Raw genomic sequence first — 14368 nt, forward strand, 5'->3', positions numbered from 1 at the left:
TTTAAATATTACACAAAGATAACACAAGTAAGAAAAATGTTTTAAATGTAGGTGTTTATTATTAAAGAGGGAAAAAATCTAATCCTACATGGCCTTGTGCAAAAAAGGAAGCCTAAGCCTACTAACTGGTTGGGCCACCCTTATCAGCAACAACTGCAATCAAGCATTTGAGAGTCTTTTAGAGCACCGTGGGGGAACTTTGTCCGACTCATCTTTGCAGAATTGATGTAATTCAGCCACATTGGAGGGTTTTCAAGTATGAAGCGCCTGTTTAAAGTCATACTATAGCATCTCAGTCGGATCATTGTGCTTCAGAGTACATAGTTGTGGATGCACCGCACCTTCGTCACGAGGTAAACAGTAAATGACACACATAGCGTGTAAGGTGACTCAGATTTAAAATATTGATTGATTAATATATTGATTTACTAATCAGTGTTGATGTTATTAAAATGTGTTAAAATGCCTGTGTATACAAAAACATTTGTAATTTTGGAAATACATTTTATGCCACTGGTCTCTCTTCAGCATAAATGTAGTTAGTTGAGTTGTTGGGTGGGGGATACTGATATTTTCTACTTCAACTTGTCAGGTGAAGCTTGTGTTTTGGACTGACTTAATTTTTCTACAACACTGCCTCCCAGTGGTCGTGATCAGTATTGCAGATTCTAATGAGATGAACAAACAACTGTTTTTTCTTTTTAATTTTTTTTTTATTTTTATCAAGGTTCATCTTTAAATTGTATCACACACATTTACAATGATTTTCAATAACTCACACCTCCTGCCTTTCTTGTCTTTTCTCTCTCAAAACACATTCTCATCTCTGCATTTGTCTTTGTTTCTCAAATCAAAAGTGAAAGTGCTGCACTGAGAGGCGGTCGGGGAGGGGCTTTTAGCGTCTTCAGTGTGCCCGCGACACGAGTCACGTATCAAGTTCTTCCGTAAGTCGACTTTAAAAATGATTAACTAACCATATAAGGCTTTGAAGTGCTCCCTCATCTCTAACGTGCATGCAGATTACACTCTTCTAAGATTGTCTTTCTTTTTTCGTTTTTGACTTTGTCTGGATCCAATAAAGCTCGTGCAGAGCTTTCAGTGTTACCAACACTGACACATATTTACCTGCTGGCTGAATTTGTTCAACTTTTTAAATTCCAACTAAATGCTAATTTCTTTTTCCGCTTGTTTCCCAACGCAAAGGAAAGAAAGAAGAAAATGGTGAGAAAATACATTTACTTTATTACGTTTGTTAAACACTTGATGGCGCCATACAGCTGACAGTTCGTGAATGCAGCATTTTGCAGCATAATAGGGAACTGTTAAAGACATAAAGAGAAGTAAAGGAGGAGTGAATCTTTGACTTATGGTGGTTTCACTAGATTTGGGGAGCACTTGATCTAGTGTCCAATCCAGTCACATGTCAGCTAATCCAGTGTTACCTGGATTATCTGACATGTGCATTTCCATTCATTAAGAAAAGCTCACATGGAAAAAGCTACATTCACACTGACAGAAATTCACCCACTTTCTTTAGTTTTGCTTATTTAGATCATTAATTGGCACACACACAACATAAACTGCATAAAAATTATAAGCATATGCCTAAAATATTCTTTTTCATCCATCTTTAGCTTCGGGGAAAAAAATTATTTATCTTTGAAGCTGGAAATACAAATGGGGCTCATCGTCAAATTGTTGAAAGGTTGAAAGATGTTGGCCAAGCAGAGGTGAACGCTCTAAATGAATGCGACTATCTTCTGGTTTTCTGTCCTGTTGTTTCACGAGTTGGAACGGACATCGGAGAGGCTCTGGACAACATGCCCCGTGAGGAAAATTCAATTAGTTTTTCTATTGTCACTAATATTGTGAAGGAGTTGGTGCTTCTAAGTAACCGGGGAGATATACTGACAAATCCAGTGTCAATGTTGTTTCTTAGATAAGGGCTATTCTCATATCTTTTTTGGACTAATGAAAAATGGAAAATAAAAACAAGGATTAAGAAATCGGAGGTGAAGGATCTTGTTTACTGTAGAAGAATGTTCAGCTTATATGTCCTGCAGTATAATCTAAAGATGGAGTAATCCAAATTTGTGTTTATGTTATGGTTCTGAATCATTTCATCCTGTTGTCTCTGTGGTTACAGGTGGTAAACCAGTAATACTGGTGGTGATGCATCCCACCTTCAATCCAGATTATGTTGTAGCTGAAAGCCGGAGACAAGTGACCAACCCAAATGTCCGCCTCACTGTGGACTGTCTGTTTCGTGATGGCAAGCTCCTCAACTCTAAACTTAACAATAAGATGTGGAATGAAATAGAGATATTTTTGGAAGTTTCCACTCTCCAGGTAATGACAAAATGTATTGATCTGTTATCAGGTTTACACATAATTATTTTGGCATATACTTAAATACTTTCTTTCTTTGTTTCATTTTATTATTCAGGTTTTGTTGTTTGGAACGATCAAATGTAAGTATGATTGTTCCAGTTTCATACTATAACATTAAGGAGTGTTTCCCTAAGGGACACATTTTAAAGTAATTATCCCTCTTTGTTTTGTCTTGATAAGTCAGCATGTTAGAATAAAGCCTACTTGCTCATGGATTGAGACTAAGTCTCCAAACCATTGCTGTATACAACAAAGAGGAATATATAGTTTAAACATATTAAAGTATACTGTAAGTAGTCTTTTGGTGTTCAAAACTTTGAATAATAGAATTTAATATTCTAATAATGACTTTGGATTGTTTGAGAATGATCTGAGGTAACTCATTGCTCTTTTATTCTTCATTTTAGATTTGAAGTATCCTCGAGTACTTAGGATTGCAGCTCTAACTGCTGTAGTGATCTATGTGTATTTCAACAGTCCTGAAATAAAAAAGAAAATAGGGCTGTGAGAGCAGTCCCTGGATAGCAAAACCAAAAGGAATCTATTTTTTAAGGTCAAGGAGTCATATGGCTAAGTTCAAGGCTAAGTTGGAAATAAGTACATAATCACATATTTTAGGTAATCGATTCAGCAACAACAACAACAACAACAATAACAATAATAAGGAGAAAGTCATTAATGCAGACAGCAAACTAGATGTACATTTTCATGAAAACAAATTGTCCTGTAAAACAACACTATGCACTGCTGTACTGATATACAGTGTTGGTTTACTAAAATCACTTCACACATCCAGGGTAGCTTGTTGGTTATATTACAACTTGGTGAAGCTATAAATAAAAGCAAATCATCTCTATGATGTAATTCTGCTGATTTGTGAATAATAAATTCAAATGTTTCATATTTCTGTTGCTTGTCTATGCTTATTAATTTATTTTGGATCTAATTTTGAGTAAACTCTTACGTAACATAACATCCTTTAACCACCAATACCTTCACTGCATTTTGCCTGTAATTTATACAGACTTGTTACATTTTGTTTATATCTTCTGCTGTTATTGAATTGTATTTTTTGTTGTATTACTTTCACATCAGTAAATAATGACGTGCAACTCCTACATCCTGGAAATATTTATTTACAGTTGAACTGAATTGCACAAGCCACTGTAAATAAATGTAAATAAAACAGCAAAAGAGTTTAAATGTTTTAGCATTAACTGTCCTAAACATAAAAAAAATGAAATGATGGTCTGCTGAGCAGCTGAGTGGAAGCCCTTCCTTTGAGTCAAAAACAACAGTAGTGCAGGTTGTGATACGAGGCGGGACAACCAATGACAAGTTGATACCATATGAACATGAACTGTGTTGCTAATCAATCAGTGTGGATACATGAATCTCCTATATGTAGTATTTTTTTCATAGGTAATGTAAATATAAACATATTTGGATGTGATATTTGTCAGATCTGGACTCAAAACGTGAATCTGATACCAGTGAAAACAAGATGATATGGCCAATCTATTCAAATTACTATCATATTGTTTACTAAACCATGCAGAAGCAGCATCAGTAACCAAGAGAGCTAAGACAACACAGAGGAAAATGAAGGCTAAGTGAAATTAGCTTGGAGGCATTTCACTCTGGCTAACCAACAGTATTTACTTGTATGTTGGCAAATGTTTTTAACTTAAGAGCAACTATGGTCAAGTGAGCTGACACTACTATTTCTCTCTCTCTCGCTCACTCTCACTGTCAGTGCATGTAGTGTAACAACAAATGCTTTTACTGCACTTAACATGTTGTCCCCAAGTCTATGAGTTTTATTAAATGTCAGCAGTTGCATGTGTTTGTGTGCATGTGTGTATGATGGTATACAACCTCGGTACTGCATACTCGTTATCGGTAGATACCTGACACCATGCTGGTATGAGAACAGAGTAAAAGAAATACAATTTGACATTACTTGTCTCTTAGTTAGAATAAATGTAATAAATTAGTTTTCAGTGACACATGAAGTCGGTGTTTGAAGACTGACTTCAGTCCAATCAGAGCCACTTTCTGATTGTCTTTTTACAACACTGCCACCCAGTGGATATATTTGTCATATTTCTTGAGAAGAACAAACAGTAGAAGTTGTTGTGAAAGCTTGGGTAAATATTAACGGTGTACACCTACGCTATGTGGTGCAATTAACCCCAAATTTTGAACATGTAGTTTGGAGACCCCAACATTGTAACTGCTAGTGTCTTTGTATTGCACACTATAGTAACTAAATTTCCTCCGCTGCTGCTGTGCTCTTATCCTATTTCCTTCAGCACACAGTTATGTCTGCAGTTCCTGTTCCGTGACTGACACGTTGCCTTCAACAAACAGTGGAAAGAAGACTGGACGTGGGGGAGGGGTGTTCATTGGTCTTGAGCGTGGGGTAAGATATGGCAGAGACACCAACATCTTATCAAAGTACTCCGTAAGTAAGCTTCTTAAATATTGGTTTTAGATCCTTTTTCTCAGACTGTTAAAAGCTAAATCCCAGATTATACACTGCTAAGGTTTGGGGTTTTTTCATTTGTTTATTATGCTGTGTTCTATTATAAGTTTGCGCAGAACAGCTGTTACCAGGATGTACGCATATTCACCTGAAGTTATTCAGCTTTGTTAAAGTAAGTAAGTAAAGTAAAGGCACCTTTCTCTCTTTCCATGTCCCTACTTAGAAGCACAAATGAAGAAAATGGTGAGCAATTACATTTATTTTTTCTAACTTAATTTCAAACACTTTAATGTTTAATTTATATAGCGCTTTTCAAGGCACCCAAAGCGCTTTACAATGCCACAATTCATTCACTCTCACATTCACACACTGGTGGAGGCAAGCTACGGTTGCCCTGGGGCAGACTGACAGAAGCGAGGCTGCCATATCGCGCCATCGGCCCCTCTGGTGTTGGCCACAGGTAGGTGAAGTGTCTTGCCCAAGGACCAGGATAGAGAGCCCGGGGATCGAACCGGCGACCTTCCGGTTACAGATACGCTTCCCAACCCCCAGAGCCACGGTCGCCCCGACTTTACACTTCCTGACAGCACCATGCAGCAGACTAGTAAAAAGGAACTTCATGCTTGGCGAATTGCAGAATTTGCAACTAAAATTGGAATTGCTTGGTTAAAAGAGAGTGCATACTGGACTTGCAGTATATTCACTGTCTAGAAATGTAAATAATTGCTCCTGTTGCTCATGATTACTCTCATTTTTCATGTCTACATCTAGTTTTAGACGTACCAGCACTGCTCAAACACTTAATGCATCCTTACACTTTTGTGACTGCGACTGCGTTGTCTTTGACCTTTTAAACTCTTTACCACGGTGTTGCAGGCCACTAAACATGCTCTGTTTTTTTCTATACTGTTTTAACTTAGTTTCACTTTCTCTTTTAACTGGAAATTGTATTAGCATGCTAGTCCATGCTAATCTAAACTGAAGGGCAGAGCTGCAGGTCTATGATTACTTCTGTGGTTTAAGGTTTAAACAGATTTTGGGAGCAGCTATCTATTTTGCTTAGATGGACTTCCATTAGATCTCTTCAGGTCTAAATAGATCTAAGTGTGCTAAGGGTACTTCCTGTTATTTCAAAGAAGCTGCCTGCTGACCTTCAAACATGGACTTAAAACCTTTTTATTCTTACAGTTAATTCTTTGTGTTTGTGTGTGTGTGTGTGTGTGTGTGTGTATTTCTGTCTTGTATTTTATTACTACATAGTTTTTATCTTCCTATCTTTTAATTTAAGCACATTGTGTCTAATTAAATTTTCTACATTAATAAAATTTACATTCATATGTTATACATTCTGTAATTAACATTGAGGTGAAAAGTTTACATAATTTTAGATTGTTTTGAAACTTGCAGAATGGACTCAAGGTTTATCTTCTCTTGCTTGAAGCTGTGCAGCTACACAAAGTTAAGAACAATTATCTAATTTTTTTTCCAAATCTTTAGCTTTGGGGAAAAAGTTCTACGTCTTCATGGCAGGAAAGACAAATGGGGCTCATCATTTCATTGTTAGAAAGATGATCAGCTTTGGCCAAAGAGAGGTGAAGTCTCCAGACGAATGTGACTACATTCTGGTTTTCTGTCCTGTTGTTTCACGAGTTGGAACCGACATCACAGATGCCCTGAGCAAACTCCCTTGTAAGAAAAGCTACATTATATTATTTAGCACTGACTGAACCTTCTAAATGATTGTGGGAAGGTATTCTAAAAAATGCAACTGTATGTGACTGGTCTTACATTAGGTATCCACCTATGCAGTATTTACATAGCAAACTGGTTCAGCAACATGTGGCTCTTCAGGCAAAGAGCCACATGCAGCTTTTATGTTCTTACAGCATAAGCTACAGATGGAAAACGTGTTTTGAATTTCTTGTTTTCAATCATTTCACCCTCTCTTCTTTGTGTTTTCAGGTGATAAACCAGCAATTCTGGTAGTGATGCATCATACCTTCAATATTGATTATGTTGCGGGTGAAAGCCAGAGACAGGTGGATAACCCACATGTCCGCCTCACTGTGGACTGTCTGTTTTATGAAGACAAACTCCTGAATTCCAACCAGAATGAGATCATGTGGCATGAGGTGAAGAAATTCTTGCGGGTTTCTCCTCCTACTCAGGTAAGTGACTGATCTAACACAAGGCTTATTATCAGTAAAGGATGAACACTGTGGCTGATTTCTTTCATGCTTTCTTTCAGCTGTCTCCCTGTCAGAACTCCAAGAACTGTAAGTGTGACTGTAATATTGCTTCTTTTTAATTTAATCAGTTTTTTCTAAAGTGTTTTAGTGTAAAATTCCTCTTTGGTTTAAATTTCATCAATTGTCTAATGTGATGTAATTTAGCTTTTGAACTTGATCACATTTGTTTCTCAGCCTAATACATTGCTTTGATTTGTTATAAATGTTGATTGTTTGCTGCTTTTGAGAGTAATCAAAACCATATGCAGCGCTGTCAATCAGATTAATCAGAATATAACAATGGTAATTGTAAATGATACCAGACTTATTGCTCCTTTCTTCTTTCTTTTTTTTTTTTTAGGTTGGATAATGCCTTTGGTAGTGGCAATATTAATTTTGGCTCTGCTAGTAATTTTAGTCATATTTTTAAAACGTTAAAAAGTCGCTGAAAGTGAAAGCTGATGTGGGTGTTTGTAGAGATGAGTCTCTCGATCAGTTAGCAAAAGTAGAATAGAAGTGAAATGATGTAAAAACTGATTATACTGATAGATATGTGAACAAATTCACTTTACTTGATGATAATATGAAATTATGTCATTATATTTCAAGTTTGTAGTTTGAGTGTGTGTGTGTGTGTGTGTGTGTGTGTGTGTGTGTGTGTGTGTGTGTGTGTGTGTGAATGTGGTGGGGTTAATAAATAAAAACTGAAAACTGAAAAACAGTTCTGAAATAAATCATATTTGTTAATAGTAATAATAATATTATTATATTTATTATGTTAATAATTATGCAGCTTTATTTGATTATAATGTTGAGATTATATAATTTGTCAAGTACAAATTTAATCATGTGTATATGTGTGTGTTTTCTGTATTCATTTATTTATCTCTTTGTTTTAATAGTTTATTTAGTAATTTTAGAAAAAATAAAGAGAGAAAACTCATATGCAGTATACATCTTTAGCAGTGATACTTTTGCTACATTTTCCCCAAAATATTTTGTTATACCTTTTGTTTACATCGTCTGCTTTGGTTTTGTTTTTTCTAGAATTACTTTCCAAAAAATGAAACGTAAAAAAATTACATGAAACCTTTCTTTTTGCTGGAAATACTTGGTTATTTACAGTGTTTTGATCAGTATAAAACACTGGAAATTAACCAGAATAATATATAATTTTTAGCATTTATCGTTTTTTTTATTCTACATTTATGTTCTCATGTTCCACACACTTGTTGTATCTTTCAAAGTTCTGATATTTTAAGAAGAAACAATTATAATCATATCTTGGCAGAATTTTTTTTTCTTCTCACATCAAAGCTTTACTACATGATCATTAAGGTCTCTTCCATGAATGGTTTATAGTTGCAATAGCAATATCAAATTCTGAGGCGATTAGAGATAATAAAAAAATGAATACTACAAACCACTTGAACAACATTAGATTATGAAAATGACCAATAAAAGACCAGAGTTATAACACCCAGACACAATTTAGGCATTGCTGATTTAGATTTGGAGATGACCACATCAGTTGCATTGGATGGGAAAACTGTCTTCACTGTGTTTCTGTGTCACTTCATCTTTGATGTCAAAGTTGTGCTACTACTTGAATGTGCTCAACATAAGGGCATAGAAAGCAATGAGAAGTGTTAAAAGATGTACATAAACTCCCAGGTCTTTTACAACCGTCCCTGCCTTAGGATGATAAAGCAGAGTATGCTTTATGATGGCCTGTGCTATGATTGACAAGTCAACGCCATATGAGAATACAATGTGTTTTACAGTCAGATTCAGCCCTTGCTTCTCATGTGACTTTTCAAAGCACCAGGTTGGAACTGGGTGTGGCATCAGTGTGGCTACATGCAACTTTCAGCTCTTTATTTTCTATTAAACACAGTAATCTTTAGAAAGTACAGAGGCACCAATCCATTTTTGTGAACATACTGTATATTTCAAATGCACAATTAACATTGTTTTATCCTGTATCAAACACTTTTGTGGTTTGTTCCTCTCATGAAATAGTGCGTCCACTAGGTGGAGATGCTGTAAAAAGATGCCACGTGAAAGGGGAACAGGAATAATGCCTGTCTATTCAAATGTCAGATGTCTATTCATATTAATGTATAGAATTCACCTGCTTGCTGCTACTACTGCACATTCACCCAATGTATGTCAGGCTACATTTCACTGTGTGTTATACTTGTATAACTATGCATGTGACAAATAAAGAACCTTGAACCTTGAACCTTGTCTTCAGATAGCAGCATCATGTGACACTGAAAGGACCTGTTTACTGACTGACCCTTTGCAAACCAAAAGTGAAAGTACTGGAATAGACAAGTATTCATTGTTTTTTCAGTGTGGTGAAGAAAATGTCAGACACAAGAGATTACCAAAGGATATTGTAAGTAAACATCTGAATTTTAAAAAACAAAAACATCTCTCTTAGGCTGTGAAATGCTGCCTCTCTGCCATGCATTAGAGTAATAGATTTCTATCCATCTAAGGTTGTTTTCTATTTTTAGCTTAGTCTTCCGGTTCTAGTAAGGGTTTACACTGAGCACCTTTTACTAACCTTGTTACATATTAACCAACTAGCTGTATTTATTGGATTGTTAAAGTCAGACTAAAAGCTGCTTTCTCTTTCATAATCCCGATACAGAGACCAGGAAGAAGTAGAGCAAGGTGGGAAAAAAATACAACCTATTTTCTTATTTTACGAAACACTTAATGTTGCCTCCATAACACAACACTAACTATGTAGTTGCTGAGGAATAGAGCTAGTTGCAGCTGTAGCATAAAAGAATTTAAACACCAAAAGGGAAATAAAGGTGAATGAGAGAAGTGGCCAGAACATAAATGCTAATGTTGCTGAGTTTGCATGCGTGCATGTAGGTGTGTGTGTGAAAATCTAAGAACACCAATAATTCAGTAGCTTCTAGAACCATCTTTAGCAGCAATAAGTATGGCTCTGTTTGACTGTATCAGTCTCTTCACCACATTGTGGAGGAATTTGGGTGCCGTGCTCACACATAATTTGATTAAATGAAACTACAAATACTGCAAAAAGGTGTATTTTCTTTTTATTATGACTACAGTTATAATTGCACAGCATTGTGTGGATATGTAACAGTTTTAAAGAGTTACTTTGGAAAATTACCCAAATCTTCTTTTCCTTCATCTTTAGTTTCATGGAAAACATTCCATGTCTGGTTGGCGGGAAGAACAAATGAGGCTCACTATCCCATTATTGAAATGCTCAAAAGAATTGGTCAAACTCAGGTGAAGTCTCCAGAAGAATGTGACTATCTTCTGGTTTTCTGTCCTGTTGTTTCACGAGTTGGAACAGACATCACAGATGCCCTGAGCAACCTGCCTAGTAAGAAATACTATATGAGATTACTTAGTATTGAATAAAATTTTAATGTAGGAAGGTAATCTGAGAAATGTAAGTGTATGTGAATGGTATAATAGCAGGATAATTAATTAAATAATTGTAGAAATGTATTTTGAGACCACAGCCTAAAAATTAATTTTATCTGCATCTGCCTGGTCTTATATAAGTTATCCACGTCTGTATATTTAACATATTTATTTCTCATAACAAATTTGTAAGTAATAAGAAATAAATATGGATAACTAATGGATTAAAAATAGAAATAACTAAAACATATTTGTGACAAAAGGGTCATGCTTAACAGCCTTCATGGTCTGCAGTATGAGCTACAAAGGTAGAAACTTAATTTATGTGTTTCACTTTGTTTCTGACTCAGTTGATCTGGTTGCGTCTGTGCTTACAGGTAGTAAACCAGTGATTCTGGTGGTGATGCATCATACTATCAATCCTCATTGTGTTGTATCTGAAAGTCAGAGACAGGTGAACAACCGAAACATTCATCTCACTGTGGACTGTCTATTTTATGAGGACAAACTCCTGAACTGCAAACTCAATGATAACTTAGAAGATATACTCTTCAAGCTTTTTAAACTTTCAGTTTGTCAGGTAATGATTTCTCATACTGATTTAGTATTACACTTATATACAATGACAGAGTTGTGTGCTGTGATATTTTTAAAATCAGTGATAATGACTTCTTTCTGCCTTTCTTTTTATTCTTCAGAGGATTTTGTGGTGTAAGTATGACAGTCTTGATGTTGTGTTACGGCATTTTCTAAACTGATGACAACTTTGTGGTACAATTTTCACCAACCATATAATGTTATTTCAGTGGACATTTTGAACTCTTTCCTTCTAAACAATAATATATGTCTCTACTATCTATTTGATCTTAGTTTGTTTGTTTTTTTCTGATTTTCAGAGTCAAAAAAATTGCACCTAGTGTTGTAATGTCCATCAAAAATAAAACCATTTATAAACATTTTTATAAATTTTATAAAAACATTTTGAATTAAACTATTAAATATCCTCATAAGTACTATAGATTGTTTTATATTTAGCTGACTTATTGTCCGTTTCCTGCCTTTATTTTAGATCCGAGGAGCCTTTGGACATGGTGTTGTATTACAACAAAATGATCCATCAGGAAGTCACTGTGCAACTAAATTAAACGTAACCTTTCTGGATTGTGCTGTTATTACCGTTAATACTTTATAGTTATGAAGTTTTGGGGTAGAATTTACTGATCTATACTGTTTGTTATATATCTATCACTGTTTTATATCTGGATCACAATAGAGGTGTAATGTTGCAAACATACCAGATCTGCAGATAATCTTTCCACACTGCGTGAAGATAAATTTATATATATGTATAAGAAAAAGCATGAATAAAAAAAGCTTAAAGATAAGAAGTGAGTTCTTAATTATTTACTGCTTATTACGCCGTAATACTGCAGACATGCTAAAAGGCTCCAAAGTTCATTAAAAAGATGTTTTGGTTGCTAACTATACCTAGCTATAGTGATGGCAAAGGAAATGTTGTGTCTTATAAACATGTATCTTCACCAGGCTGCATGGCGCACGTTAACGAGCTAAACTAACGCGTTGCGGCCATGCAGCCCCATGCACGGGGCAATCTGCACGTGCGTGAAGCTTCTTCAGTTCTGAATGAACTGAAGAAGCTTCTCGGATGAGAGGTGAAACGTCTTCAAGCAACTTAAAGAAGTCCAGACACTTTTCTTTCCAAGCTCCTTAGACTACGATGACCTGGATGACTGAGAACCTTCACAGATATGCTGACAGCACTAATGAAAACAGATCCGTTCAATGACATTGCGCCTCATAATCGGTAATAAAAGTACGGTATACATTTATGATGTTTTAAGAGAGATCTGTTGAACAATCAGTAATATTATAGTAAAAATATGCAGTTTTTCCCACCTTCTTACAAAAGAGCAGTGTTTATATGTGAGCAACCTACCAGTGTGCTCATAAAAGTGTAATATATATATATATATATATACAGAGAGAGAGCAAACACATGTTCTGAGATTTCAGCTGAATTGTCAGGGCTCTGTGTGCGGGCAGGTGGAGGTGAGGATCCAAATGCAGGACTCGTGGAGACAGGATTTCAACTCAAAAAAGCTTCTCATCACAGCTTTATTGCTGGTAAGGAAAAAAAACATAAACAGAACAATGAACGCTTAAAACAGAAACACACAGCCAGGATGTGAGGGTACAACGAGACACTGAGCGAAGGCAAATACAGGGTTTATATACACAGGGGAGTAATCAGGAAATTGAAAACAGGAGGGAGACACAGCTGGGAGAGATTAGGGCTAACGAGACAGGGGGAGCGAAGTTGGACATACTGACATAAGACGTAACCCTTCAAAATAAAACAGGAAACAATACACAAAGAGACTAAGAAAACACGGACTACACAGGTAGAACTAAACCTAAACCAGAATAAGCTGGAATATACTTATTAAACATCATCATCATAGCCTGACAAGAAATCAAGAAAATAACCAAAACTACAAAAGCCAAGACATGAGAAACTCAAAATGCTGGCTCGAAACGACCCAGGACAGTGGCATGACTGGGAAGAACAAGTTCCAAGCAATTGATACGTGGTTGCCAGATACAATGCTGAGACAAGAGGAGGAGATAGAAGATACTAACATCAAGACAAGAAACCTCCTTATCGTTCATGGAGGGTGTCATATCAAGCCCAGCATCAGCCAAGGTAAGTATCAGAACAAATATCCGGGATGAAACAATGAAGATCCATTAGGGCCATATGTTATCTCACTAGGAGCATGCCCTGATGTTGCCTGGCATGCATACAAACTGGTGAGGATCATACAAACTGCTGATTACCATTTTGAGGTGCTGGAATGCAAAATGTTAAATTGTCTAATTAGCCACGTAATTTCCTTTCTCTTTGATCTTTGGGATGTTTTTGAAATCAGCTGTGTGATCATTTTTATTCCCATTAAATAATGTGGGATCTTTTCATTCCTCACACATTACACAGTCCAGAAAATTATAGATGTCAAGCTTGATTTTATTTTATTGATATTTAATATGTTTTCAAACGGTTCCTTTTCCTTTACTGAGCAGAAACAGTTTGTATCTTCTGACTGTGGAATAAAGACACTTTTTATGTCTGACGGACTGACACTTGCAATTCCATTCATCAAAAAAAGAAGCTCACGTCCCAAAAGACACTCATTCTCTCTGAGATGGATTCATTCTGATCAGTTTGGTTTTGGCAAGCCACATTTTAATGCATATAATTAACACACAGTATGAAAAACAAACAATTTCTCTGCATAAAATAAATAAATAAATGTAAGTTAATTAACTTACATTTACTTTTGAGGTGATGAAGTTAACAATAACTTTTAATAAACACGTTCTATCTTGCACAGTGTAATGTTTGTCAAGGATTTCTTTGTGAGTTTCCATATAGAGCCATGTAGATTAAGTAAGCTAACTATCCATCCATCCATCCATCTTCATCCGCTTTATCCAGGGCCAGGTCGTGGGGGCAGCAGCCTAAGCAGAGAGGCCCAGACCTCCCTCTCCCCAGCCACCTCCTCCTGCTTATCCGGGGGAACACCAAGGCGTTCCCAGGCCAGCCGAGAGAGATAATCTCTCCAGCGTGTCCTGGGCCTCCTCCTGGTGGGACATGCCCGGAACACCTCACCCAGGAGGCATCCTTGTCAGATGCCCGAACCACCTCAGCTGGCTCCTTTCGATGTGGAGCAGCAGCAGCTCTACTCTGAGCCCCTCCCGGATGGCCGAACTTCTCACCCTATCTCTAAGGGAAAGGCCGTAGCTAACTATTTTCCTC

The 14368-nt window shown here is 36.3% G+C and overlaps 3 protein-coding genes across 3 annotated transcripts; all 3 read left to right on the top strand.

Annotated features, from left to right (window-relative positions):
* Positions 1-873: 873 nt before the first annotated feature.
* Positions 874-4279, top strand: LOC146502038 (uncharacterized). The gene is made up of 6 exons (XM_085134302.1): positions 874-944; positions 1204-1221; positions 1635-1827; positions 2147-2349; positions 2447-2471; positions 2799-4279. Exons 2-6 carry the CDS (start codon positions 1219-1221, stop codon positions 2897-2899), a joined length of 525 nt encoding a protein of 174 aa, XP_084990428.1. The 5' UTR covers positions 874-944; positions 1204-1218; the 3' UTR covers positions 2900-4279.
* Positions 4280-4391: 112 nt separating this feature from the next.
* On the top strand, positions 4392-9352 carry LOC146502039 (uncharacterized). Its single transcript, XM_085134298.1, has 6 exons — positions 4392-4858; positions 5103-5122; positions 6377-6568; positions 6842-7047; positions 7128-7155; positions 7469-9352. The coding sequence occupies exons 1-6, from the start codon at positions 4824-4826 to the stop codon at positions 7543-7545; spliced, it is 558 nt and encodes a 185-aa protein (XP_084990424.1). The 5' UTR covers positions 4392-4823; the 3' UTR covers positions 7546-9352.
* An 82-nt stretch (positions 9353-9434) lies between these two features.
* LOC146502040 (uncharacterized) lies at positions 9435-12520 on the top strand. Its single transcript, XM_085134303.1, has 6 exons — positions 9435-9511; positions 9770-9792; positions 10295-10486; positions 10908-11110; positions 11229-11241; positions 11600-12520. Exons 1-6 carry the CDS (start codon positions 9480-9482, stop codon positions 11641-11643), a joined length of 507 nt encoding a protein of 168 aa, XP_084990429.1. The 5' UTR covers positions 9435-9479; the 3' UTR covers positions 11644-12520.
* Positions 12521-14368: the final 1848 nt, after the last annotated feature.

Source organism: Neolamprologus multifasciatus, chromosome 15, assembly GCF_963576455.1.
Source record: "Neolamprologus multifasciatus chromosome 15, fNeoMul1.2, whole genome shotgun sequence".
Classification (NCBI taxonomy): Eukaryota; Metazoa; Chordata; class Actinopteri; order Cichliformes; family Cichlidae; genus Neolamprologus; species Neolamprologus multifasciatus.